Below are 27,809 nucleotides of genomic sequence, written 5' to 3'. Positions count from 1 at the left end.
CTGCTTTTCCTTTTCTGAAAATGAGCAGGCTAAGTAGCAAAGTCCTTATACAAGTAGATGAACAAAGTACAGTTCTGAAGTTTACTTTTAATCTGTGTAGAACAAGTGGTAAGTAATTGAAGTAGCAGCTGTTGTTACATAGGGAAGGAGAGGAATTGAAACCTTTTAACATTCACACATGCATAGTCACATTCAGTCCTCATTTCTAGAGCTGCTATAAGCAAAAGTTTTGTTTTCACTTAGTATTTCAGCTTATTGGCCTGACACTTAAAAGATTTTTCAATATTGTCAAGCTGTTGTCTCTTTCTGAAATGTCAATAAGGCATAGGAACATTAGCTTATAATTACTTTAACATGTTGTTGGTTAAGGATTAGGGAAGCTTCTCTTCTCCATGTATCCTTGTCAACGTTACTACAAAGTTGGTAGTAAATTTTGATAGAAGTCTGTTTATATATTGGGGGTTTGGGATGGGTGGGGTTTTTTTTTGGTTGTTTGGTAATACAAAACTGTCTCTGTAAGATAGTATCTGAAACTGATCTTTTTTGGCATTATCTCTGTCAGAGTTACTCTTCAGTACGTATTCTTCTTTTGTTTGTTCAAGTGTAGCTTACAGTTAAGGACTTTGTAATACTAGCTGTTAAACATAGTCTGAAAATAGTAAATCTCTGGTTTCTATCTCAAATTGAGGCATCTGACTATACTCCTAATTGGCATTGGAAGTCTGTTGTGGTCTGTTAAGGCAGTATGCTTCCTGTCAGCCTTGGTTTTATTGGGAAAGAACAGATTAATTGAATGAAAGCTGTTTCAATAACTAATGCTAATGTGCCCAGATGCTATGTAATTGGGAAATTAAATTAAAAGTAGACATTATGCAGGATCCATTAGTAAACTTGTATCTTTTATTAAAACACAGCTGGTAGACTGTGTTGTAGTACACACTTATCTTCTTTTCTTTTAAAAATGAGGGTATTTTCCAGATCTTTTTGTGCTGCTTTTGCTACCTTACAGCTTGACTTCAATGGCATGCGTGCGAGACCTGATTTAGGTTTTATATTTGGTCAAATCCTTGTTATCTTAAGAAATCTATATTAAACTAAAACAGTAAGATGGGTCATTGGGACAAATGCTACTAGAGGTTTTATTTTTGTTCATGAAGGTTAATTTTTGTATTCTGATATCAAAACAAGCACCTATACAAATACAATAGGTTGAATTGTCTGATAGCACAGAGAGTGCAAGGTAGCACATACAGGAATCCAGTGTTGTTAAAAAAAAAAAAAGAAAAAGGCAGCTGTACCTGGAATAAATGATGATTCCCACAATTCCTTCTGGTATGACTTATTTGAATTATTTTGCATGTCATTCAGTGTTTTGTTGGACCAGTTTTGTTTTAGGGGGTGCTATTAACTTCTATCAAAAATAGTAAATGTAATGTTTTTCAAGGGTACAAGCAGAAGATGAAATAAGGCAAATTCAGCTCTGTGTTTGTAGCTAGAGACAGTTTTACATGAAGTTGGAGGGGGAAATGTAATTTGTATTCCATCTGATTGTCAGCACAGAAATTTTTGCTTACAAATGCTAAGCCCTTTGAGGCATAAAATGACCCAAATGCTATGTAATTGTTTCTCTTTACATTCGTATGAAGTGTTTATGTAATCTCACATCTCAGTGTAAGAGTATAAACTGGGAGATAACAGATGAGAAGCAAGTGATCTGTAATTTATATGGAAGTGCCTATTTTTCTGTTACATGTAGTTAATATTAAATATCAGACTCGTAGAATTCCCATATTTTAGCTAAGAAATTATGTGATTTCGAGGCCATTTAAAATCTTTGATTCATCTTTTAAAAAGTGAAGCAACAATAGTAAATACTTTCACAATTTCTGCAATTTGGGGTGTACAAAGAATATTCTTGAAAATATGCTCTCTATGAGGTGTGTTTGATGCAATATAGTACTTCTTTTCACTGTCTTAAAAACTTGTCCAGCACATTTCAAATGTATATGGGGGCAGGATTGTCTTGAATTACATGCCTGAAGTTTGAATTTCTAGTTGTACCTTTAATTTTCAGGGCTTGTTGATGGAAAGCAATAGAAAGATTTATCCCATTATTGCTTGTATTTAAAGCTCTGTCAGCCTTGATGCCTACGTTTTGACATCTTCTGTCCTGTCTCATTTTCCATGCTGAGACATACTTTCTAAGGAACCAAGTATTCCACAAAGCATTAGTTGAAAAATAAAATTCCCTAGCTAAACAATTTCATGCAGCTTTAGTTTGAAATGAAATACATTGCTGTACCTTACGTAAGGAGTAGAGAACTTTTAAGTGGAAAAAACACAATGTTGTTTCCAGGACCTTTACAAGACTTAGCATAATTTTTGGAGTTCACTCAGGTTAAAAGAGGTGTGCTTCCCCAAATGTGATTTGGTCTGTGTCAGGGTTATTTGATTCAAATCAGACTCTAAACTGTCTATGTTAATCAGAGGAAATGATGATTTGTTTGATTCCTGGTTTCTATTTATACTACTTTATGTATCCAAAGGGTGTACAATATTTGCATTTACAGTTATTTATTAAATCATAAGGTTATATCTGGGGTTTATGTCACTGGGGGACACACATTTGAATTCAAGTTAAAATTGTCAAAACCAATTTCATTTATGTGGCTGTAAAATTCTAACTTAAGTGAACTGAAGAAAGAAGTTGAATTGTTAAAAACACATTAAACTTAAAATTACTTGGTTTAAGAAAGAAAATGCTAGCAATGGTGAGTCAACTGCTTTAGAATCTCCAAAAGACCAATTTTATACAAGTGCCAGAAGGGGGAGGGTACTCCAGCTTTATTCAAAAGCCATTGAGGATCTTTGGTTCCTACTTTCCATAACTTTAAAGAATCTTAATGAACTACAGTGACTAACATAAATGTTTCAATTTCACATTTTATTTATTTAAAGAAAACAATACAAATGTCAAATATTAATTGCATTAAATTATTTTAAAGTTTTAATTAAAATTGAATAATTTTAACTTTCACCTACATAGTTGTGAGTTTTAACTGAGGTTGACTTATCTGCACATAGGCAAGAACTGAAGTTTATACAAATTGTCAGATGTTAACACAGTAAGTTTGTGCAGTAGTCACTCTTAGCAGAAAGTGTGTGGTATGTGAGCTCTGGCTCTGTCTTGAGCACATAGAATTGGGTTAACTCTACAATGGAAGAGCAGAATCAGTGGAACTTGTAAGATGTTTCTGAGTATTCTGTGTGTGTGTGCGCGCATGTGTGTCTATGCATTTTTTCTTTGAACTTAAACATACTTGCTTTTAATCTGCTCTTAATCTTTTAAATTAAAAAAAATTATGCATGTAATGTCCAGTGTACATAAACCTATATATATTTTTATATAATCATATTCTGTATAATCAAAGAACTTTTCTGAAGCTTTTTGCTTCTGTGTAATACTCAGTTTCTTGTGCTAAAGCTTAATCTTTTCAATAAATATTATCTTGTTTATCTAAGCAATTATCGTAGCACTTTGATTCCATGGTAATAGGTAGGGTTTATATGATCCTGTTATTCCAGCTTCCAGACATCACTCCAGATCCACTGGTGCCCTCTACGCTCCTGATGCTTATGGGGCTACAGGTGAAGGATGAGTACTCTTTGCTGTCATCTGTACAGTCATCCTGGATTTTTTTTCCCCCCCACCCATTTGGTTATTCTCATAGTTCAGTTTTTAAAAGCATTATCTATATTAGTTTGAGTTTTGTGGTTTTAATAATCCAGATAGGTGTGTTTATGTTGCTAGATTTCATCTCCACCCCCACCCTCCAATGTTAATCCTTTTCTTCCTTAACAACAACCATTTGATTTTTACTTGCAGAAGAACTTTTTTAGTTTTCCATTTTTCAGTATTTGTAGAGCATTCTTTATGCATGTAGTTTTCTAATTAGCACTCTCAATAGCCTTCCTATTGTATTTGCTTTTTTAAAATGAAAACAAAAACCCAAAATGAAGAAGACATTATTTATTATTTTTTTTTTTTAAAAAAAAAGGTTCTTTCAGTTAAAACCATTATTTCGTTGTTTGGGTTTTTACTTCCCTGTGATATTGGAATAGTATGTTTGTATATGACTGCCTTTTTTTTTTTTAAACTTCATTTCTTACTTTTCACTGCACCACTAAAGACTTCAGAATGAAAATAACCAGTATTCTAGCCACTACATAATTTATTAGAAATATTAAGCAAATGCTTTTCTTCTGCTTGGGTTTTTTTAAGTGAATGTGGTATTAATGTCCCATATTGCTATTCTGACTGATTTCTTTATATTCATTTTTGTTGTCATAACAGGTACCGGCTTTGGAATTAGTCAGTCAAGTAGATTGTCGTCATCAGTTAGTGCTATGCGAGTTCTGAACACAGGTTCTGACGTGGAAGAGGCAGTAGCAGATGCTTTGGTAAGAATCTTGCACTTACCTTGTCTAAGATACAGACTCTTAAAATATTTGGTACCTGTACATTAAAGTATGCAAAAGAACTTGTCATTCATTATTTTATTGGCTTCTAGGTGGGGAAAAAAAAGAGAAACTGAATTGTTAGAGTTGCAAAGTATTGGGATTTGTATTCCCTACACAAGTCTTAACTTTTGAGAAATGTACATTTTTCCATGGCAGACAGGAAATAGTCTCAGACTGTTCTGTTGGAGTGGTCCAAGGAGACACTTGAGCAGGTAGCACTAACCAGCAGTTTCCCACAACAGCCAAACTTCTGGATAGGTTGAAGGCTTGTCAGAGCTGGGAATGATGACAGCTTAAGCACTGTGATTACCATACGCTTGGGTTCCATTTAAAGTTGTTCTGTCTGACAACATGTGAGATTGATGATGAAGAGATAAACTGGTAACTTGGCAGGCAACATTTCATAAGTTTAGGTTTTGTTTTCAAAATTCAAAATGAATTTAAAACTGGTTATGCCATTCGTTTTCTTAACCTTTACTTTTCTTTAAAAGGGAGGGTTTGGTTCTTCCACCTCTCTGCCCCAGTTAGCCAAACTGAATGCATCATGTATTTTGCTCTTCTGACTGTTACATCAGCAAGCTGAAATCTTCAATTAATTTAAAATACTGATGCTATGAATCAGATACATTTTTATCAGGTATTGTACACTATTTGCATATCACTAAATATTTGTAAATACCTGTTACCTAGTTATCAGAATACTTTAAGGAATTTGTTATTAGTCTGTTTTAACAAAAACATTATTTAGAACATTATTAAAAAATACAAGTTAGACTCTAAAAATTTAATTATAGCCAGATAGGATTGGGTAGAAACAAAATTTCAGAAGAAAAAGTCTGGAGAACTCTGTCATGTTGATAGTATGGCAATTTATTGATTTCTCGGTTAATACTCTTTTGGCACATTAGTTTGAAATTTGCGTGCCTTCACTGGCATAGAGATCAGGATATCTGTGCAGTCTTGCCTAAGAGGTCACAGTGAGATTGAGTGGGTTTTCCCCTTTTTTATATTGTAAACTTGCAAAAAGTTTTCAGCATTGATGGGGAATGCTAGTTAGTAAACTGGAAGTCAGTCTGGATTTTGGAATAGGGAACAACAGAAAAACAGTCCATGGAACATGAAAAATTTCTGGCTATAATTTGAAAGCCTGTGCTATAGTTTTATCCACACTGGTGCTACATGAAGAGTATCTTTAGTACTTTAGCGGCTTCATAGCTTCTTCAAATTCAGCTGGGCAAAGTACATAGTAAGAATATAAATCGAGGAGAAACTCTTGTTTCCAATGACTGCTCTTGAGGCTTAGATGTATAAAGTTTGTTCATAGAAACTGGTGTGTATTACCTGGATCCAAAATAGCATGATGCTTCTAGAAATGTTAGAGGAAAATTAGTTTGTGTATTTTAGCTAGTCTGTCATTACAAAGAAGGATGAAGAACAGCAAGATTTTACCTGGTTGCCTGCCATGCTTCTAAGTGTACAGGTTGCCCTGTACAAATGGCTTTTTTTTTTAACAAGGGTTATTAACACTCTTCTTGTTTTATTGTAGACAGAAGCCCCCCCTCAGAACACTGTTTTTTAAAGGTAGAATGTAGAGTCTGACAGATGTAATATAAAAAACAAAAATATTCTGGATTGTATTACTATTTTTCTGGTATGAAAAATAGTTGGCCAGTTATAATACTGCTCAAGCTAAAGGGGTATCAGTCTTCTGGCTAAGATCTGGTTTGAATATAAGACACATAAAATACAGCGATATGGTGATATTTACATATTTTCATACCTTTTACTTCACGGTCCATGGGCATTTCAGATTCTATTTCTTTAAATTTTTTTTATTTTTTACTTATGGAGACCCTTTTCAAAAATACTCATTTCTTTGTGATTTTCCCTTCCTTTATTCTCTTACACATGTATGTATGCTTGTTCTGTTGACAGTAAGCTTGCTTGTTACATGATGTGCTGACTAGTTTTTATTGTGATATCCTTTTAAGTTATTCTGCAGTCAAAACTGAGAAGCCTGTGCAAATGGCAATCGTAATTGAGGGGAAAACAATCACTTATACTACTGCTTCTTTAAGTATGTAATGGAACCAAATTTTTAACTACTAGCTTCAACACCAAAATTTGAATGGCAGAGTTATTTTGCAGAGGGGTGTGTTTTTCCTTTTAGGATAAATAGCTTTTTTTTTTTCTGCCTTTGGCATCTTGTGTTTTGTCTTGTTGGCTTGTTTTTGTTTTTAGGGGATTTGGGATTTTGCATTATGTAATTAACTTTTTTGTTAGGACATTGCTGTAGTAATTGTTGCAGTGACAAAATTTAGTTACTGAAATGAAGTTAAACAAAGATGGAGAAGTTGATGGAAAAATAAAGTTTAAATGAAGGTTTCATACTTAGTAATTGACTGCATGTGTTAAGTCTTCATGCTCAAATATCACTGCATAAGACAGAAAGATTTTGACAGAGGTGTCTTTGTGACCAACCAGCAGGTGATATGTAATATTTCCCTGGAAATGGAAGCTTAGCAAACTACTTCTTGGCAATGCTAATCAGATACAGAGAGCTAAGAACAAAATTTACCGTAAGACTGCGTTTTCCAGTGGCAGGTAGTTTAATAGTCACAATGCTGCTATGCCTTACCTTCCTGTTCTCAATTTCTGTTTCTTTTCAATAATTTACTGCTAACAGCTCTTAGGAGACATACGGACTAAGGTATAGAAACTATTTTCCTTCTTCAACAGTTTAATATTTTGCAATTAACATGTATGATAGGAAGTAAGTTAAAATGACAATATGTGGGTTTAGACGTGATTCTTATATTCTGTAACATATATAAAGCTATTAAGTGAAATAACTAATTTTCAATACAGTTTTTATGTCACCCCATCATGCAATTTTATGGATTTTTACAAGTAAACCTTAAATGTAACGTTTCATCAAACGTATGTCTTCTCTGCATTTGCTTTGCTTTTGTGTTTGGAATACCACGTAAGCCATACTTCAAAATATTTTAATTAACTTGTTTTGACCTGCTGAACAGTTGGAGCCGATTGTCTCTGCAGGGAGTAGGGGTCACACTGATTATTTAAATCAGTCTTTCTACTGATTATGGTTATGTATACTATCTCTTTGAAAATCAGTACTAATGTGGGGTGTTTCTGTATAATAGAAGAAGCCTGTGCGAAGAAGATACGAGTCCTATGGGATGTACTCGGATGATGATGCCAACAGTGATGCATCAAGTGCCTGTTCAGAAAGGTCCTATAGCTCTAGGAATGGCAGCATACCAACATATATGAGACAGACAGAAGATGTGGCTGAAGTCCTAAATCGCTGTGCCAGCTCCAACTGGTCAGAGAGAAAAGAAGGCCTTTTAGGCCTGCAAAACTTACTGAAAAACCAGAGAACTTTAAGGTAGGAAGACACATTAATAGAAAAACAGTTTATTTCAGAGTTGAAGGAAGGCAAGAGAAGTAGGAAAGGAGGCTAATGTTCTAAAGAACACAGCTGGGGAGAGGGAAAGTAGGGTGTGTGTCTCTGAGTAAGGTAGGGGAAGGAATGAGGAAGCTATTGTCACTTCAGGCCACAAGTGTATATGGTCTGTTTAAAAATCTCAGTTTAAGAAATGGAATTTAAAATCAAGAGAATCCTTGCAATACAAAAGATTTCTAAAGTGGTTGCATCTAGTATTGATGGAAGGCCTTTATTTACTTACCTTATAATTTATTCATCATTATTATTATTACTATAATTTATTGGGTATTTATTCAGAAGAAATGGTTTACTACTAGCTACTAAGAATACCTTTTCATTACCTGCTCTTTTAAAATAGCCAGGAATGGTATAATATATGAATTAGTTGAAAGAGCCATTTCTAGGTTGAAAGTTTCATTTTAGACCAAATCTATAACATTTTTATCTATGTCTTAAACAAAATGCTTTTCTTTAATTTGTTTACTAGATTATTTGATTCAGTATTTACAGTTGATTTCACTGATTGCTGTGCATTAGTGTTCTGGTAGTACTAGCAGGGGAGTTCACTAATGTATTTTTGTCACTTTGACAGTCGTGTTGAGTTGAAAAGGTTGTGTGAAATCTTCACAAGAATGTTTGCTGATCCTCACAGTAAGGTATGTTCAGGTTTTTCTTACTTTCAGTAAATGTTTGAAAATATACATTAATAGAAAGCCAGTTGAGGTAAAATGTCAGTGATATTTGCATATGTTAAAATTGGACAAACTGCATTATATAAGCAGTTAATGGTATCAGATTTCAATCCATTTAATTCACAATTTTGAACAAGACAGTTTTCTACCTTTTTTGCAGGATAATTGAAATAAAGGTTAGTTTCAGCTAAAATGCATTTAAGTAGTTCAACAGTTTGTGCTCAAAATTTGTAAGTATTTTTAAGAAGTCGTGTTGTTTACAGAGGCCCCTTCAACACGAGTAATGGTTTTCTCTGTTAGAAACAAAAGGCTCTGGTGCAGTAAATTAAATCATAAAGAAAGTGGTCTACATCAAACATGATGAGTCTGAACTATACCAAATGTGTACTTATTTATTTTCCAATGTATTTTGTATTATCATAGCTTATGATGTCTTCCTCGAATTTCATAGATAGGGCTGGTAGTTGAGACTGTTGAATAAATAATTTTTACATCATTGTTAATTTTCAATAAGTAAGGTGGAGACTACACTTTGGTATAAAAGAAAATGCCATGTTTTATTCACTTTTACCTAGGTAAAGACCCAGTATAGACGATATAACAAGGAGAGTAATCCTTTTGTTTTGTAAGACCATTAAAATATTTTAACTGAGTCACTTCGCTTGATAGTATTTTTACAATTTTTGTGGGAGGTGGGTTGCCAGTACAGCTTATATATGCAGTAATCTCACATAGCAAAAGGACTTCAGGTAAGTAAGGAGCTGAACCAAGTTATAACGGTATCATGTAAAAAACATGTAACTTCATATTTTTTTTAATTATAGGCTTGTTCAGAAGAAACCTTTATCTTTTATGTTGAGTATAATGTGTCCCACTTTGTGTCCATATTTCAGAATTGATAAAATGATAACCCAGAAACATTCAGACCAAAGTAGTTATTTCAGAAGTATTGGCGTTTCCCAGCACAATTCTGAAAAATGACTTTGATTATGCAATACATTTTACATATTTTTTTAAGTCTTCCTCATTGCTGCAGTGGAAAATTTAAAATCAGAGTAATGAGAAGTATTGACAGGTTAACTTAGTGTTCATCTGTCCTCCTTATTGTTCCTGCTGGAAAAAGTGACTTAGCTGCTATCTGTGACACCTTGTATTTTGGAAGAAACTTGCATTGCACACAGCAACATGGTATTAAAGTTGCTCACATACTGCAGAAATCCAAAAGAAAAGGCTAAAGCCAAGTAGTTAAAGAGAAACTGAAGAAAACAGTCCATAAAAAGAACAGTTAAGACAGAGGAAAGGAAAGAAAATTAAATGTTTAAATATTACTGGGTTTTAAATGAAGTAATGACAAAATTGTGAATAGCAGCTTGGTTTAGTTTTGCTTGTTCTTGTGTTAATTAATATTGCAGCTATGCATATAGCAGGACTACCCTGGAGATTTTTTTTTTGTAGTGGTGGAGCCAGGGAAGGATAAAGAAAATGTTCCAAGATTTAGTTGTATGTGTTAGAAGAGCATTCTATCTTTTCATTAAGCCTTTAGGAATGTTACATGGAATTATCCTAGTTGATTGTTTTGTTTGGTTTACTCAGCATTATGACAAAATAATGTTTCTTTGATTTTTGGAAATTTGGCATGTGTTATAGCATATGTGGTACACCCATTCCAGCCCCTGAAACCTTGCCTGCTTTTTGGTGTTGCAAAGCTATTAATAGTTATCAATCTATTATCGGGAGGATCCTTTAAGTATTAATAGTTCATGAGCTGTGAAATTTTTGTCACACACTTATGGCTAGACTATCTTCACCTTAGACTCTTTACAAGTGTCTGTAGGAATTACTGTCATCTCTTTGGTTTGTTTTTTTTTTTTTTAAAGGTTTACTTTACCATGATAGCTGGATGTAGGGAATTGCTTAGAAAAAGAGAGTAATATTATTTGGAGGAGAAAATGTGAGAATGATTTGAAGGACATGCCAAGTGCTTACTTTTAAAATACATTGTGTATCCCAATAAAATTACTGAATTTATCATAAAAGTTTTGAAATACCTTTTTTGTTTTGTTTCGTTTTATATTCCATACAGGAACTTTGTATTGATGGCCACTAATTTGTGTGTTTTTATCTTTTTCCTTTTTTTGTTTGTTTTTTTGTTTTGTTTTGTTTTTGTTTCGTTTTGCATGCTGTCCCCTGTGTTGGAACTCTCTTTAGAGAGTAAGTTGGTTCAATATTTGTTGGAAGCCTAACCTTACTTGCATGAATGTGCAATTAACCCTTTTTCTCTATTTTTCTTCCCCAAAGAGTTCATGCAGTGTCAAGCCTTTTGCAATCATAAAATGCTATATACAATTACGTAAACTGTGTGGTAAAGTTTCGAGATGTGCTTTATCTACTAATTAACTGACATTGTTTGGTTATGCATTCCCGCTTTATATTGTGGTGGTTGGCACATCTGAAATAATTCACTTTAAAGGTAGATCACTGACAGTTATTTTCATGTGTGTTTATTTTTTCTGCTATCAAATTATTAAAAACTTCAACTTTAGATGCTTGATTTCAGAATTCTAGTTTACATCGTAAAAATGGAAACTGCAAAAATCACAGTACCCACATACTTTGTTCAACATATAAGTGGTTGAGTACCATTTTCCATTCCAAATTCATCCTTTACCTTAAACGCTCTTACAGTCGTCTTAAATTCTTCATGGTTTGGCCTAAGACAAAATGATATTCATATTTTTTTAAATGCAATAAAATGACTCAACTTATTGGAGCTTTCTCCAGACATTCACTGTGGTAAACCTAAAATCAAACAAAACTTGAAAACAAAATTGAGTCCTCAGTTATGTGTGTTTTTAACAGCTAAAACATTGGCACAGGATCTTTAGAGCACTTTTGCCATAGTGATTCATAATTCGCTTCATAATGATTTCAGTTTAAACCACTTCACATGTTTAAAGTGTCATAAGAAGTCCATGTTACTTCATCAAGTAAGAGGTTGTAACCAGTTTGTTCAGCTTGCACGTTTCAGTGAACAAAATGTGTGTGTCAGTGTCTGGAAACTCAAAGGAACAGGTACAGTTTTTAAATTCTGCTGAGCTGTATAGTTTAATTTGAAGGGTTTTAAATACAATTGTAAGACCCTCAGTGTAATCCTTATAGCACCAGAATTTTTTTGTTGTTTTCCTAAGTCCAGTGTATTTTTCCCGAATTTTAGGGCTGTGAAATCCAAAGACTGTCATATTACAATACAGAAAGTACTTTTTGGTTTCATTTTGTCTAGGTCTTATAATTGTGGATGCACAAGTAGTGGGCACAAAGTGGTATATTGTTTCAGTTTAGCCAAGTACAGAAGACATTTCCAATCCCAAGCATAAAAATTTCTTCCCACTACTGGGAAGGTAATTTTTAAACCTCAGACTTGAATACAAATCTAGACAGACAGCAGAGGAGTTAGCAATTTTATCTTTTTTTAATTTTATTTTTACATTTTTCAATGTAGTTTGCCCCAAAAGGGAAGTTAATTAAATTAACTCATCCTGATGGGCTTCATGTTGAGCAGGATTTGTACTGTTTTGTTTCTAACACAGCTTTTCAGTATTTAAGATGTCTATGAAAAGATTCTCCTTGGTCTTTATTAGATCTTGAAGGAATCATCGAATGGCAGGTTGGAAGGGACCTGAAGGATCATTTTGCCTTTCTTGACAAAAAAACCTGAATTTATTTTTCATTTCTAATGTAAATTTTGAGGCACTTCTTTTAAAGATACCTGTATGGATCTTTTTTTTCACTTTATGGTGTGAATTTGCCTACCCTGGCTTCATTATCAACATGAAAAGAGATCTAATTTCTTCAGTGATGTGGGCATGCAGCAGCCTTGATCAGTGCTGTGGAAGAAAGCCCGCTTCTGTGGACTGGTTTCTGCAGCCATGTGAGGTATGATCACAGTTCAGGATCATCCACTCTCACAGACAGCAGCAGAAGTTGGCCTTATGACAAGCCAGGTGAGCCTCAGGAGGATGTAGGGTTTCAGCCCTTCTGCTGCAGCAGCTATTTCCAACCTTGTACCCATGTCATACATACTCAGGAGGCAATCTCTCTCCAACCCTCTTTGCATCATAGCGATACTTCTGCTTCGGTATCCACCGATCTGCTGGTGCTGGAGTGCATATCAGTTGTGAAGGTAGTGTTTTCAGCCCAAACGCCCATTTTTCTTGTCAGAGAAATGGGAAACCCATGGGCCACACCGGTATAGAGTATATACATCCCAATTTCACTGTAAGTCTTGAAAAAAACATAACATTAGTGAGATGCTAAAAAGGCCGTTTAAACTAAGTTACCTATTTGTCATGCCCTGCTTTACCCCTTCCCTCCAAAAAGCCCTTCTTCCTGGTCTGAGTGCTGAGGTTACTATAAATACAATATGTCTTTTTTTATTTTTTTCTTTTTTTCTTTTTTTTTTCTTTTTTTATTTTTTCTTTGTTTCTTCTTTATTTTTTCGTTGTTTCTTCTTTATTTTTTCGTTGTTTCTTCTTTATTTTTTCTCTTCTCCTTCTGCTCCTCTCTTCTCTTTTTTATTTTTCTCTTCTTCCCGAATGCAGTCTTTTCAACATTATGTGTTAGAAAGGAACACAATGGATAACATCTTTTTGAAAAGACGAAGGTACTTCTGTGGTTTAAACACCTGCCAATCTGAAATGTATTGTGCCTTTTTTCCATACTCTAGTGAACAATTTTGTGTTTGGATACCTGCAATAGCAGGAGAATCTTGTTCTGTTCAACAACTATTTTATGTAAAGGAATTGGCCAGCTTTCATGATTTTGCAGTATTTAGTAATGCAGATATTTAAAATTAATATCTTGCTAAAGAATTGTAGCAGCTTTCTTGGTATTAGAGAGAAAGTGGTTTGTAGTCTGAGGAATATGTCAAATCAACTTGATGATAAAGCTTGAAAGGGTAAAAAATTGTTTTACTGAAAAAATTGAGGTTGCGCCAGCCATCACAGTAAGCATTTCTTTTCTTGACGAAACTGCATGGAATACCTAATTGTCAAACTTCTGCAGAAGTCAGCTAACATTTCCAATGTACTCTTGTATCAAAATCCGATGAGAGGGCAAGAAAGATTTCTTTTTTTTTTTCTCTTTTTTTTTTTTTTCTTTTCCTGCTTGGCTGCAAAACACTGCCTTTCTCTGCCTCTGATTCCCTTACTGCTTTCTTCTTTGTTTGTAAGTTCAGCATATGTCAGTGTCGTTTCCTCTTTTGCCCCATCCTACCCTCTTTCCATCTTCTTCTGCCTTGTAGGTGTTCAGTATGTTTTTGGAGACACTGGTGGACTTCATCCAGGTCCATAAAGAAGACCTGCAGGACTGGCTGTTTGTACTGCTGACACAGTTGTTGAAAAAGATGGGTGCTGATTTGCTTGGGTCTGTACAAGCAAAAGTTCAGAAGGCACTTGATGTCACAAGGTAATGAGTTAATAAAAAAAAAGTAATTTAAAAAAAACCTCAACAGTAAGAAACAAATACAAACCTTTGTGCTACTTCCAAGTTTTGGGGGTTTTTTTTAGTGTGCTATGAGATATTTGGAAAAATATAGATCTAATAACAGACCATGACACTTCAGTAAACCTCGCTGCTTAAGCATTTTGCTTTCCTTTATGACTCTTAGTTGAAAGGGTTTGAGTCCTTAATGCTGAACAATTAATATGATACTACTTACCTGATTCCAAAATGTGCATCTGAGCCATGTATGTTTGTTGTCTTGCCTTGTGTTCAGTGATGCAGTGCTTGTGTTTGAACTTCTTTATTTTGATATAAAAACATTGTTGCAATATTCATCTCTCTGCCAGCAGGCTTTTAAGGAGCTATGGCGCAATAATGGATTTGATTTCTGTCTTCCACTCTCCCCAAACTTCACGAATAGCCTGATCCAAAATGATCTTACATGATTTTGGGTACCATCAGAGCTGCCTGTCCCTGGCCAGTATTATTTCTAGATGAAGGCTAGATTTTTAAATAGAGTTGGAGGGACTCTGGGATCTACTTTTCATCCTCTGTTCTCTGAAGTACAAGACAGTCTAAGCAGTCTAGGCCTCTGCTGAACCTGTTCATGTGGCAGATCAGTGAAATCAGGGAAAAGGTATGGTCTATGTTGTGGGGAGAGAAGGGAGTATGATCTGCTACATCTCTTCTATTTTCTGCTGCAGCAGGGCCCTTGAAGGTCATACCCCGAGTGTGCAATGTGGGAGAGCAGAGGCAGCCCAAGGTAGAACAGGATGGTTCAGAGAAGTGTGCGGGAGGAGTCTGGTGTATACCTTTAGCAGTACCACTACCTATTAATTTGAGGATTGCATAGATTTGGAATCAGAATACAACTGTATCGTTATTATATCATTCATTATTTCTTGCGTTATCTATTCTAGGTATAATTGCTTCAAAGCAGGAATTTCTTAATTTTTGTCCTTTACATGCTAGTTGAATGTTTCTGAAAGTCAGATACAATATCAACAAAATGGGTAGAAATTTTTTTTCTTTTACAAGTACTAAAGCTTTTCTGTACTGAAAAGAATGAGGGCTTATTTAGTGCCTCTCAACAGGTACTAAAAGAAAATTTCATTTAACTTAACATTATTTGATTTGTTTGTTTTACAGGGAATCTTTTCCAAATGACCTCCAATTCAGTATTTTAATGAGATTTACTGTTGACCAAACCCAAACACCTAGCCTGAAGGTAAGAATTTTCAGGCTTGCATTGCAAACATAAATGTTCATTGATAGACATTTGCTTTTCTTAATATTTGAATTTGGATTGTTATTTTTGTTTTGTTTAAAAAAAAAAAAAAGTTTTCAATTAGTGGATTTTGTTTTTGTAAACTTTCAGACAGTCAAGCCAGCACTACAGGACCAGCTTCGCTCTTTTTGGAGCTCAAAGGTTTTTGTCTGAATTATTGTCTTTATTCTTAACCCTATGTCAAACTCTTACAGTGTTTCCAATAATTTTTATTTGAATGCATTCGTATGCTGCTACTAACCTTTGTGAGAAATTTTAAGCATGCAGATGTTCAATTTTAAACATTTCACTAGTATGAAAATGTTTGCTGCGAGAGAGATCTAATAAAACCACAGTACAGTAAAAATGAGCAACAAAAATGTGGCCGCCTAACATCAAGCTGGTTATGCAAACTCACTCTATCAAGTCTTTTCTAATTTTATGTTTGTGATTTCCCAGTTATGTTTTCCTAGTTAATCTATAATTTTTTTTCTGTGTTCAGCCTGATAGGTCTTGAATGAATTTAAATTATTTTAATATTACTATGAACTTGAGTTACTGTATTACAAATCAGCTCCCTTTGTGGTACACTTACTTTTCTGAAAGCAGTGTGTAGCTTTATATTTACACACATTTTTACATAAGAATCTGTAGCACATAGACTTGCCAGTATAACTGGAAAGTAAAAATGTAATCTGTAGTACATTTACAGTTCCAAAGAGAGTTGATTTTTAGGATAAATGCATCAAATCCTAAGAAGATTTACAAGTGAAGTGAATGGGGAAATAACAAGCATATGATAACTGGCATTTTCTGCTCTATCCTGCACGAAATACTTTTACATAGTTTGATACTGCACAAGAATACGACTTTTCCAAAGTTATGTTGAACGTAAAGTCACATGAATATGCCTTTTTTGTCTACAATACAGTAAAACTTACATTTTTAAGCTTTTGAGGACAGTTGATACGTTGACCACTGTTGCTTCGTAGAGCTGTGTTAAAAAGGGACTGCTGTCATTTATTGAAGACAGCAAATGAGGTAGTAAAAATCAGTTTGTTGTTTAAATAAATCTTTGGAACAAATTGAGCTTGGTTTTGTTTTACTTGGTTTTCCTCCCCAGGAAGGTGAATTTGATGGTTGAGATGTTCTTTATTCCATACAGTAGTATAACTGGTAAACGCGTATCGATCATGTTTCAAAGTTGAGAGTGTAGATTTGGAACGAGACATGGACTCCTAATAGACTGAGTTGGGGCTAAGTTCAAGAATATCCACTATGCAACCTAGAAAGAATTAAGAAATCTGAAGCACTTAACGGGAGGACATGCTGAAAATAATTTCCAGTATTTGAGAGAGACTTCTGAAATCAAGATGTTGGTAAAAACTACCTCCACAGAACAACACCCGTTAGTTTGAATTAAAATCAAGAGTATTTAAAAGGAATTTTTGGGACAGTGAAGTATGTAACTGGTTAAGAGAAGGTAAGCTTTTTTTCAGAAGACAGTGGTATCTACACCTTACTTCCAGCTCTGTGAGGTAACTACAACTTCAGGATCCAGGCAGTAAAGTTAGTGAATGTAAATTGCAAAAGTATCCATTTAATATCCACGTTCTTGAGTATTTTGTCTAAATCCCATCCTCAGTGCACCCAGGTGTCTATCAGATCACTTGATAATCCTAGGGCACTACTGCATTTCTTGAAGTCTTCAGCTTTTGTTCTTATTCTGATAAATTACTGTTTTGTTGCAGAGTGTGCCTTTGGGCTAGACATACTGAGAAACAGCATTCACTGTAACAGGAAAAATCAGAGAAAGGATTTTCAGCATCCTTAAAGATGGTCAGATATAGGAAGGGGTGGTAGATCAGAAATTTGCTCCGTGGAAGGATTCCCTTCTGCAAATGACTGTTCCCTCTGGTTTTCATGTGGTGGTAGTAAATAATCATGATACTTTAGAGTAAACTATCATTGTTGTTCTTACACTTAGAAACACAGCTAAGTCTTGGACGATAAAAGTCAAGCTTTTAGAGTGGCCACGGAGGTGGATTTGGATAGCTAGCCAGTAAGAGGACCAAACATAGAGAAGATATAATTCTGCTGACCTAATCCATGGAGGATGCAGCAGTGTATTGTGCTCTATCTATCTTACTTTGTTTTGGTATAATTTTACATATAGGTGTGATGAACTGTTGAAGCAGTTTAGAGGTGCCAGATGCATGTATCTGTTTTGGTCAAATGTGTGGATGGGCATAGGAGTCAAATTTTCTAGATGGCATGTATTCTATTAATCTTATTTTCATAGATGCAGAACATATGCTTTCCAAAGGATGAGTGTTGTCCTGAAATACACTTCATATCATCACTTCCCTTTTTCTCAGGTTGAATATCAAATGCCTCAAACGCAGTGATGAATTGATTTAAGCATTGTGACCAAAGTTCATTACAAGTTTCTGAACCTTCTTTCCTTTGAAAATACTGATTTGTTGACAAAGGTTTTTGCCACAGTTCATCGGAAGAATTTTTTTCTTTTTCCAAAGTCCGTATTAAGATTTCTGGATTTACAAAAACCTAACCAACCAATGACACAGATTCACAGAGATGAAAGAGCCCTTCAAAATTCATCTTTAGTTTACCTTTTAGTCATTTGGTTAAATAATGGCAGAGGCAGTCACTCCTAAGTATTTGGTAACTGAGGGACAGGCACCTGGGATGTGGCAATCTGAAAGTCACTTTGTGTGATTGCTTTTATTTCGTCTGAGTAAGGCAGAGTAGAGTCTTTTGCATCCCAGGAAAGCACTGTAAGAGATGGACTTTTTTCTGGTTTAAGTAAAGCAGCTTCTCTACATTCCTGTCTCCTTTTGTCTTTTTTCCTGTTACGTGAAGTGTTTCTTTTATCTTACCCTGATGCAGCAAATGAAACGGTGTAAATCTCAAATTTTTCACAGGACAGGAAAATACTTGCCTTCTGGCACTGACTGCTTAGCATCCTTATGGTATTTCCTGAATCTCTGGAGGTAGTTACATGTACTTTTGTGCCAGAATTTGTAATTTCATTATCTGTGAAAGATGTTTATGAAGCACTTCAGTTCCATTTATGTCTAATCTTTTTTTTGTGAGTAATAGTGCTAATTGTGGCTCGATCTGTATTTCAGCTCACTTACTACAGTAGTGCTTTTCTTAAACAAAATGTCTGTGTTATATGCTGTACAGGACAAATGTCTCAGTGTTTATAGTCCAGCAAAAGTGCAATAAATTCAACTTAGAGTATGAAGAAGGTCAAGACAGCATTAAACAACTTCAGAGACAATGGTTTCAGGTTAACGGCAACTATTCGTTGTAAGAATTCCTGGAGCTGCTTTCATTGCAGTAAAAAATTGTTATCACCTCTCTCGGAGAGATTAAATGGATTGTTGAAGAGGACTATGTTAGAGCATTTATTTCTGAATCTCAACTCTCTATACACTTACTGGAAATCGTGACAAAAATACATCATAAGTAGATTCACTGCTATTACAGAGTTTACTTCAGGGTGCAAGGGTTTTTTTTCTGTAATAATACTGTCTCGCATTTGAGCACAGAAAGGTATCCCTTCCAGAATGTCTTCTCTCAAAAGCAATTAGTGAAAAACAGTCCCTTTCAAAACAGTTGTCAAACTTAGCTTTGGGTATCTGTCTCACTGTGAAAAACTTTGTTAGTGCGAATTCTCTCCATTCATATTCTGTTCAGTGGTCTTCTGTCTCCTGAGAACCTCCATCTTTCCAGAAGTCTGTGCAATTTACTCTGTTGGAATAGTTTAAACTCTAAATAATACTGTACCCTCAGATACAGTGCTCCAGAATTTTTTCACTGGAAGAAATTCCTCAATGTTCTAAGTGTTACAGTTCTTACCAATAATTTTTTTTTAAGATGTGATATTGTATGTATTTAAATTGTGAACAGTGAAATGTAGTGCTGTCATAATGGTTTCACTTGGTAATCTAGAAATTTAACTACTACTTCATGTTTGGAAAAACATGTAGCCTAAGGGTTTTTGCTGCAGAGATGTTTGTGGGGTTTTTTGCCTTTGGAAAGAGTCTAGCAAGTAGTGGTTTTTTTGACTGCATTTGTTGATAATGATCTGCATAGAATGAAAACCTCCAGCTGTTGCTTGTTGTATGTATAACTTTGGAGAAGTCGATCTTTAACAGCTGCTGTGAAAATGAAGTATTTGTTATTAATCACATGTATCAGTTATCACTAATGTGTGTGTCACTTAGTGTATCTTGAGTTTTTAATAGCTTGCAAGTTTTCATGACCAAGGAAAGTTTCAAAATAGTTTTGCTCAGAACAGTTGTACTACAAGCCATGAACAATTGAAAATATACCCAGAGCTCTTTTTCTTTCTGGTTATGATGAACATAGGTGTCTCCTTCCTGGGAGGTATTTCTGGTTCGTTACAATTATTAGTGGAAATAAAAGCAGCTAAGTCAAAGAGGTGGCCTAAATTAATGTTCACTGCTTTTGTTGACAGATTGCATGACAAATCTCTGGGGCAGCAGGAGTTGAGGACATATTTAAGGGAGATACAAGCATAATAGCCCTTTGCCCAAAGCTGTGCAGTGGTGCAATTTGGGAGAAACTAGAGAGAGGCTGCCGTCTGGGGTGTATAAAACAGAGATTCTGCATAAGGACTAGAGGGAGTTGGTGGAGCAGGAGAACGATGCTCAGATAAATGAGGGAGTGAAGCAGCTCTTCTGTCCTGGTAAATCCATGGCTCTGGTTTTGAAATAGCTTCAAAGGAAAAGTGCACGTGACCCCTTCTAACTCTTTCGTAGAACTTCTATTCCATACCTTTTTAGTATTTAATGGGAAGATTCATGTGGCTTATCCCCAAAGATAGTGACTACTCAATTCTGGTGTTTTATAAAAGAATGCTGTTAACTACATAGGAGGAACTAATAGGAACTGATTATTGGTTCATCAAATTATGTTCATTTTTCATTTTAGTACTTGAAAAAAGTTCTTAACTCTTGAGTAATTCTTTAAAATTGTCATTATTCTTAAATATTTTGAGTACTTTGGTTTTGTTTTTGTTAAATACAAGCTTCTGCATATCTTGATATTGTGTATCTTTTAATTGCTACCAGTGAAATTTAAGATTTTTATGAATACTTGAATTTCTGAGGAATAACTCCTTTCTTGAAATGTTATATCCAGTTGTAAATTGATTTATTCTGTAGAGTTTTATATTAATGCTGAGAAGATGTTTAGTTTAATTGGAAAAAAAAAATCATCTTTATTTAGGGAATGAACATTCTACTCTGTGAGCACACTTGTTGTTGCAGCATACCATTTTCATTGTCCACCTGACTCTATTTCTCTTTGCAGGTCAAAGTTGCAATCCTTAAATACATAGAGACTCTCGCACAACAGATGGATCCAGGAGATTTCGTAAATTCAAGTGAAACTAGGTTAGCAGTGTCTCGAATTATCACCTGGACCACAGAACCTAAAAGCTCAGATGTTAGGAAGGTATGTTTGTTAATGTGTGCTTAGAATTGCAGTACATTCGAAGTATCTTGGCAAATTAGAGAAGCTCATATTTCTTGCCTAAACAAAAAAAAATTATTTCTCTTTAAAAACAAACTTACTCTTTCATAGAGAAAAGGTACTTGTATATCCTTCTCGGCAAACACACCTTATTTTTCTGTATAAAGTATTAGAAGTGACAAAGTAAAACTCTGCCAAAAATTGTATGTTTAAGAATATTTAAGTAAAAATTTAAAATTAGCACATGTTGAAATTCTCCGTTAGGGTTGTTTTTTCATGTGTGTTAATACGTTGAGATTATCTTTCATAATACAAGGAATAACTTTGTTTCAAGCACTATCTGGTATTAAAATCTCTTCAGTGGGCATTTTCTATATAGTTTTAATATTACTTTAGAGACCACCCTCTGTGATACTAATAGCACATTTGTAACAGGAATGGTAAGTTTGGTAGCAGACTTGGTTCAATCTCTGGATTTTCTCAAATCCTTTGTGTTTAACAAAAGATAGGTAAATAACTGTTGACCCTTTGACAAAAGAAAGTTTGTGCTTTAATTAAGGTAGTATCAAAGGTTTGTTCTTGCAATGGTCCAGTTCCAGCGCAAAACTCCCTTTTCCACGTAACTGTTGTGAAGTGAAAATTAGTATTTGTGAGCTGTGTAGATGTACCAGGGATATGGAATAACCATGAGAAATGTACTCGTGCACTCTTTGGAAATGGTTTCAAAATAGTCCTTCCAGTTATAGAAAGCAAAAATCGTTGAATTCTGTTTGCAGTTTGGTGGAATAGTTTTGTTGTTCTGATTGTCACCAGCCATTCTGTCGTAGCTGCCATTATCAGCATGCTAACACTTTTTGAATGCTAAACAAACCTATTTACTTCATGGCTTGTAAGTGCAAGCATCTTTGACACAGAGAACTAACTCTTCTGTTTCTTTTTCTCTGTTTATTTCTGCAGTTTGAAGAGTTGTAACAATTCATTCAGATTTCCTTTGCTATTTTCAATTAAGGCAACTTAATTGAGTTGGCAACTTCATTGTTTCTAGAAACAGTACCAAAACTTCCTTTCTTTAGGAGGGATGTTTTGGGGGAGCTGTCTCACAAAGTGTGTAATGTGAAGAGAACAGAAGTAAAAATAACTTACAAACATTGCAGATATCAAGGAGTTGTGGAATACGTAATAAAAAAATATAGGACAGTTTATATTGGAGATAATGTTTCTGCCTTTCACTTCTATAACTTCATGAGTGTGAGAAAGCAGTAATAGATTATATCCTATGGACTTTTCTTCCCTAGTACCATGTTCTAGTGACATACATAAGACCATAAAACAGGAGAGGAATTGAAGCAGCACTATCTTCTAAATCAGTAAAGTTTTAGTACTAAGACACGTGGCAAGCTGTCATATCTGATGGTTCATATGTCTAATAAGCATTTTTATGTCAATAAGTAACTGAATCATGGAAAAAATTGCTAGTGAGTTTAATCATCTGGAACACCTTAATTACTTGAAGTTTTCTCATTTTATTTTTTCTTTCCATAACACAGCTGTTAGAGGCAACTACTGCCAAAAGCCTTTAATAACTCTTGAAAATAAAATTTCACCAATAAGTAGTCAAAAAAGTTATTCTGATGGTACAAAATGTTTCATTCTCTTAACAGGCTTCACAGCCCGCTATCACAGGCTTTTTCATTGTATTTATTTTAATAAGCTTATAGCATTTAGTATGATTCTTTAAATTAAAAGTTTTTGCCAAGTGTATTTCTGTGTAATTGATGGGTTTGGGTTTTGGTTTTTTTTGTTGTTGTTGGTTTTGGGTTTGGGGTTTTTTAGTAAAAACATTTCCGGTACTAAGTATTATGAAAATGCTTTTTTATTGTATTAATCTGAAGCTGGGCACTCTTAGTGCAGTTCAATGACATGGTAGTACTTTCTGGAGGTCCTTTCTGGAAGGTGAAATTTTATGTTTCAGAACCTAGATTTCTTCTAAGATTAGAGTTCTTCTGGAAAGAATTAGAATCATCTTAAGAGTTCCTCTAAGAACAAAACTAAACAAATATTTCTAATCCTTATTGCAGACTTTTAAAGATGTTATCTGTATGACTGGACTTAAATCTCAAGAGAGAAAGCTTATGCTGAGGAGAAGAAAAACCTCCAAATACTCTAAAATGCTTTCTTTTTTTTTTTTTTTTTTTCAAGGAAGAGAGAGAGAAAATAGATAATTGTATAGCTGAAAACCTTCTCTGAATCAGTATCAATTTTGATACTTCAGGCTGAGCTTCATTTTGGGCAAACTTGATGATACCGGTTTATTTCCTGATATGACACAGTGTTAAATAGACACAGTGTTATGGAGTGGAGACATGGATAACAGGACAGAAAAATGAAAGTGGTAATTCCCAAGCCTTTGCTCAGTTGCTGGATTTGTTTTGGTTTTGCTTTGTATCAATTTCTGTTAAAAGACTGACCATAAGAAATAACAAGGAAAAGAGAAACATTAAAGGCAGATTGTAGAGGGCATTCAGGGTGTTCCCTTGAAAGGAAGGCATTCAGAGTGAGAAGGGAATAAAAGTTAAAGAAAACAGCCAGTCACGAGTGTGCAAAGATAATTTGTGGCAATCTAACACGCTAGTATTTCTGTCATTAAACAATACTGAGATGTGTGCTGGTATGTGTGCTCATACCTTGGCTTTCCACTTTTAATTAAAAAATGCTACAGTTCATTGCTCTGGAAGCAAAAGGAGGGAAATAAATGTCTAAAAGAATTTTCTAAACTACTTGTTTGAAGTATATTGCTACTTAAGCAAGCTGCCTATCATTCTGTCTAGCATGAGGCACTGGTTCTCTCCAGTGCATGGCAGACCTTGATGGTGAGCTGTATAAACTAGACATAGTTGCTTAATCTTAGAATCAGAGTTTTGTACTACAAAGAAACTATTAAAAAATTAGGAGAACTTAATCTGTAGGTCTTCATTGCATGTGTTGGTTTAGTTGCTATGTTGACATGTTTGTTAGACTACCCAGTGAATATTCATCAAACTGTACAAGCGTTACTAAGTCATGCAGTCAACATTCCTTTACTAGAGGGAACCCAACCATTGCGTAACTTACTGTGTTGCTTTGTCAGTAAAGAGCTCTGGTTTTTGATACCAATTAAAAAAATATATAGTAAAACATGCTGTAGGATGAGGATGATGATAAAGATGAACTATTAAAATTGAGGGTGTGGGAGGTGACATCCAGTAGACCACAAACTCCAGTACTTAACAATTTTCATCTTTAGAATATGTAGTCAGCTAAATTATTCTTCATGATGTTTGCTTATCTTTTAAAAAGCTAAAGGAAGCAGGGCGGGAAGGTGGGGGAAGGTTAACAAACTAGTTTGACTGTAGGGTAAGTTATAAAGAACATCAAGTGCTGTGATCACAACTCAAAATCAAGACTGTCTCATTCCAAATTAGGATATCTGTTGGTTTGGGGTTTGTGTTTTTTTTTTTTTTTTTTGGGTTGGGGTTTGGTTGGTTTTTTTGTGGTTTGGGGTTTGGGTTTTTTTTTTTTTTGGGGTTGGTTTTTTTTTTTTTTTTTTTTTTTTTTTTTTTTGTTTGGGGTTTGGTTTTTTTAAAAAAAATTCTAAATCCATAACCATGCCTTTTCAAGCTAGTGTGTTGATTATCCATAATCTGTTATTACCACTTGCAGAACTTAGGAGAAGGAATTGCAGGCTTGTTCCTGCCTGGTGTGTTCCATTCCTCTCTTAAAGGGTTTGGCAAATTGAACAAATTTAAAAAGCCATTTTGTGAATTCTTTTCAGTACTTTTTTTACTAAGTAGGGATCTGGGGTTGGGAGCGTTGAGGAGCATGTTTCTCAAGGACTGCTTGTTAAAATGATTGTGCAAATTTTAAGCTTGTTATTCTGTGCCTGGATTTATCAATATCTGAACTTACAGCTCACCAGCAAATATGAATTGCTTTTGTTCATATCTGTTAACATCCTTATTCAAGCTTGGTCAAGACTTAAGTCACATTTTGTGACTACCACTCATTATAGCATTTCTTGCTAATAAAATTACTTTAGAAACTCAAATTAATATCTTCAAAGTGTATTTTCTTCTTCTAGGCTGCACAGTCAGTGCTGATTTCCCTTTTTGAACTCAACACTCCAGAGTTTACAATGCTATTGGGTGCTTTACCAAAAACATTTCAGGATGGAGCCACAAAGCTTCTCCATAATCATCTCCGGAATACAGGCAACAGTGGTCAGGTATCTACACCTCTTATTATTCTTTCTGAAGTTACTGGTGTTTTGAACATAAGTCCATTTCAGTATAGTTATTTGTGAGAGCAAGAAGGTTGGTAGAGGACAGGAGGCAACCTAAATCCTGTGTAGAATTCTGTCTTAATAGCAGATATCACTCTTTATGGAATGCCTTTTCTTTTGCCTCCAGAGAATGATACTTTCTAAGTCTGTGTTGCTTCCAAGTGACCTAATAAGTTTGCATGTGCTTTTTAAGAGTAGTTTATCTTTTACTTTACTTGTTTCAAAGTTATACCTGATTGAACTTATTAGTAATTGGTTAGCCAATCAAGAACTTAAATAGAAGCTCTTTAAATGTTTCTGGGCCCTAGAAAATAAATACAATAATAAGTTAAAAGGGAAGCTGAAGTCCTACTGGAGTATCTTTTCTCGCCTCTCCTCCTCCAGGGATCAATGGGAAGTCCTTTAACAAGACCTACTCCACGCTCCCCAGCAAGTTGGTCAAGTCCTCTCACTTCCCCAACCAATACATCGCAGAACACTTTGTCACCAAGGTAACGTAAGCTGGTGTTGCTATAGTTCTGCATCTAAGGCTTCATTACATGTTATCCAAAACTGTAACTCTGACGGTGAAAGCGTGGAGGGAATTTTGCACAAAGTGACAGATGCTAAAAATAATCCCCCTCTCTCCACAGAATGACAGTCCAGTGAACTGCTTATAGCCTCCCTGAAGGGTATGACAAGTCCCAGGGTTGGCCTGAGGTGGAAAGGGCCGTTCACCTTGGAGTGCAAATAGATTAGCAAAGGGGTTAGAAAACAGAAATGTTCATTTCCAACAAATGTTAGACTAGGTCAGCTGGGTCATCAAACCAGACTTAATATTGGGGAGGCTAAAAAAGTAGTAGTTCATAAACGTTTTGGTCTTTAATTTTGTGTTACCGATGTTGCCAACGAAGTGGACTTTGTAATTTTGCTTTTAGAAATCAACTTACTGTAGAAACTGTTGAGTTTTATCAGTCCTCCTTACTTTGGAACTGTCTTCAGAAAGACTATCGTGTAAAAATCCCAGTTGTTTCATATTCATAAAACAGAGCAGAAGTTTGTTTCTTCAGCAGATGCTGCTACATAATGTAGCCCTTCCCTTAGCTAGCTAGTCCCAGTGCTTTATCTGTCAGCGGCAGTACACTTACTAAGATGTACCATCATACAATTTCGTGATGTGGAGAGCCAGCTTTCTTCTTTAATGTGTTTCAAGAAAAATAATAATTTTATTAATATTTCTTGAGTCTATGTTGTTCTGTGCTAATGTTACTTAAAAACATGGGATCACAAAATAAACCCGTCTTAATTTATGTGTCCTTTGTGACCCACAGTGCATTTGACTATGACACTGAAAACATGAATTCTGAAGATATTTACAGCTCTCTTCGTGGAGTCACTGAAGCCATTCAGAATTTCAGTTTTCGTAGTCAGGAAGATATGAATGAGCCTGTAAAACGAGATTCCAAAAAAGATGATGGCGATTCGGTGAGTACTTAAAATCAGTGTATCTTAGTATCAGCAAACTAAGCCAATGGCTTGATTCATTACAGATGATAAAGCATCTTTTTCAGTAGGTTTATATATTACGACTTCTGAAATGGGACATTTATCCAAAATTACTTCAGAGCTTTAGAAATATATATTCCTAGTCTTGAACCACATTTTGGAATGTAAATGCTAATATGAAGTAGCACTAGCTGTTTGTTTATTTAAAATGTTAGCAATTTAAAAATAGATTATCTTGCAAAACAGCTGGAGTTCAGTTCTTGAGAGGTCTGCACCTTAACTTATGTTTTTCCAAAGGTTTTATTTTATTCTGTACAAAACTGGTGGGTTTTTCAGTGCTACATGCAGTGTTTTAAACTTCTGTTTCTATGGAACTTTGGCTTTCAGATTTGTTGAGCTTGCCAAATGTGTTTATGCTTAAACATGTTTTTAGTTACTTAGCATCAAACTTTTGAGGTAAAATATTGACAGCTGTTTCTAGTTCATGATGAATATTTTTGGACTACGTACACTTTTTTCTTTTTTTTTTCTTTAGGAAAGCAAAGTTTACGAAACTTTTTTAACAGTTTTTAAACTGTTCTTATTTGAAGGCTAGTTTGAAATTTTTTATATTTGTAAGTTTTTGCTACATAGATGAATTAGTAATGTAGTTAATTGAAACATGTAAGTGTGTATTTCATGTGCTCATATGATTTTTCTTTTCTTGCAGATTTGCAGTGCTTCTGGAATAGTAGACCTACGAGCAGGAAGTGGTGTGAGCGATACAGGCCGAACAGCGCTCGATAACAAAACGTCATTACTCAATACAATGCCTCCCCACTCTTCACCACGTTCACGAGATTATAACCCATACAATTATTCTGATGGTGTCAGTTCCTTTAATAAATCTGCTTTGAAAGAAGCCATGTTTGATGATGATGCAGAGCAATTTCCTGATGGTAAGCTTCAGATTGCATTCTGTGCTAGAAGAAAAATGGTGAGATTTTCCATCTTTCAGTTCAGTGTCTGCATTTATTATTAGAAATG

At 34.8% G+C, this 27,809-nt stretch overlaps 1 protein-coding gene across 45 annotated transcripts in view; it reads left to right on the top strand.

Moving 5' to 3' along the window:
• CLASP2 (cytoplasmic linker associated protein 2) overlaps positions 1–27,809 on the top strand; it is a 152,631-nt gene that overhangs the window by 112,772 nt on the left and 12,050 nt on the right. For 12 of the 45 annotated variants that reach the window (XM_049816873.1, XM_049816872.1, XM_049816879.1 and 9 more), the window contains 13 exons: positions 3,586–3,648; positions 4,355–4,461; positions 7,208–7,231; positions 7,689–7,933; positions 8,586–8,649; positions 13,985–14,148; positions 15,334–15,412; positions 15,563–15,613; positions 20,819–20,962; positions 25,098–25,241; positions 25,683–25,789; positions 26,609–26,762; positions 27,493–27,721. In XM_049816873.1, coding sequence (XP_049672830.1) covers positions 3,586–3,648; positions 4,355–4,461; positions 7,208–7,231; positions 7,689–7,933; positions 8,586–8,649; positions 13,985–14,148; positions 15,334–15,412; positions 15,563–15,613; positions 20,819–20,962; positions 25,098–25,241; positions 25,683–25,789; positions 26,609–26,762; positions 27,493–27,721 — 1,575 coding nt within the window. The remainder of the gene's footprint in view (positions 1–3,585; positions 3,649–4,354; positions 4,462–7,207; positions 7,232–7,688; positions 7,934–8,585; positions 8,650–13,984; positions 14,149–15,333; positions 15,413–15,562; positions 15,614–20,818; positions 20,963–25,097; positions 25,242–25,682; positions 25,790–26,608; positions 26,763–27,492; positions 27,722–27,809) is intronic. The other 33 variants (XM_049816919.1, XM_049816885.1, XM_049816917.1 and 30 more) reach the window with 7 other exon arrangements.

Source organism: Accipiter gentilis, chromosome 14 (assembly GCF_929443795.1).
Source record: "Accipiter gentilis chromosome 14, bAccGen1.1, whole genome shotgun sequence".
Lineage (NCBI taxonomy): Eukaryota > Metazoa > Chordata > Aves > Accipitriformes > Accipitridae > Astur > Astur gentilis.
Note: the sequence above shows the minus strand (reverse complement) of the source record. Positions and strands in the feature narration are given on the sequence as shown.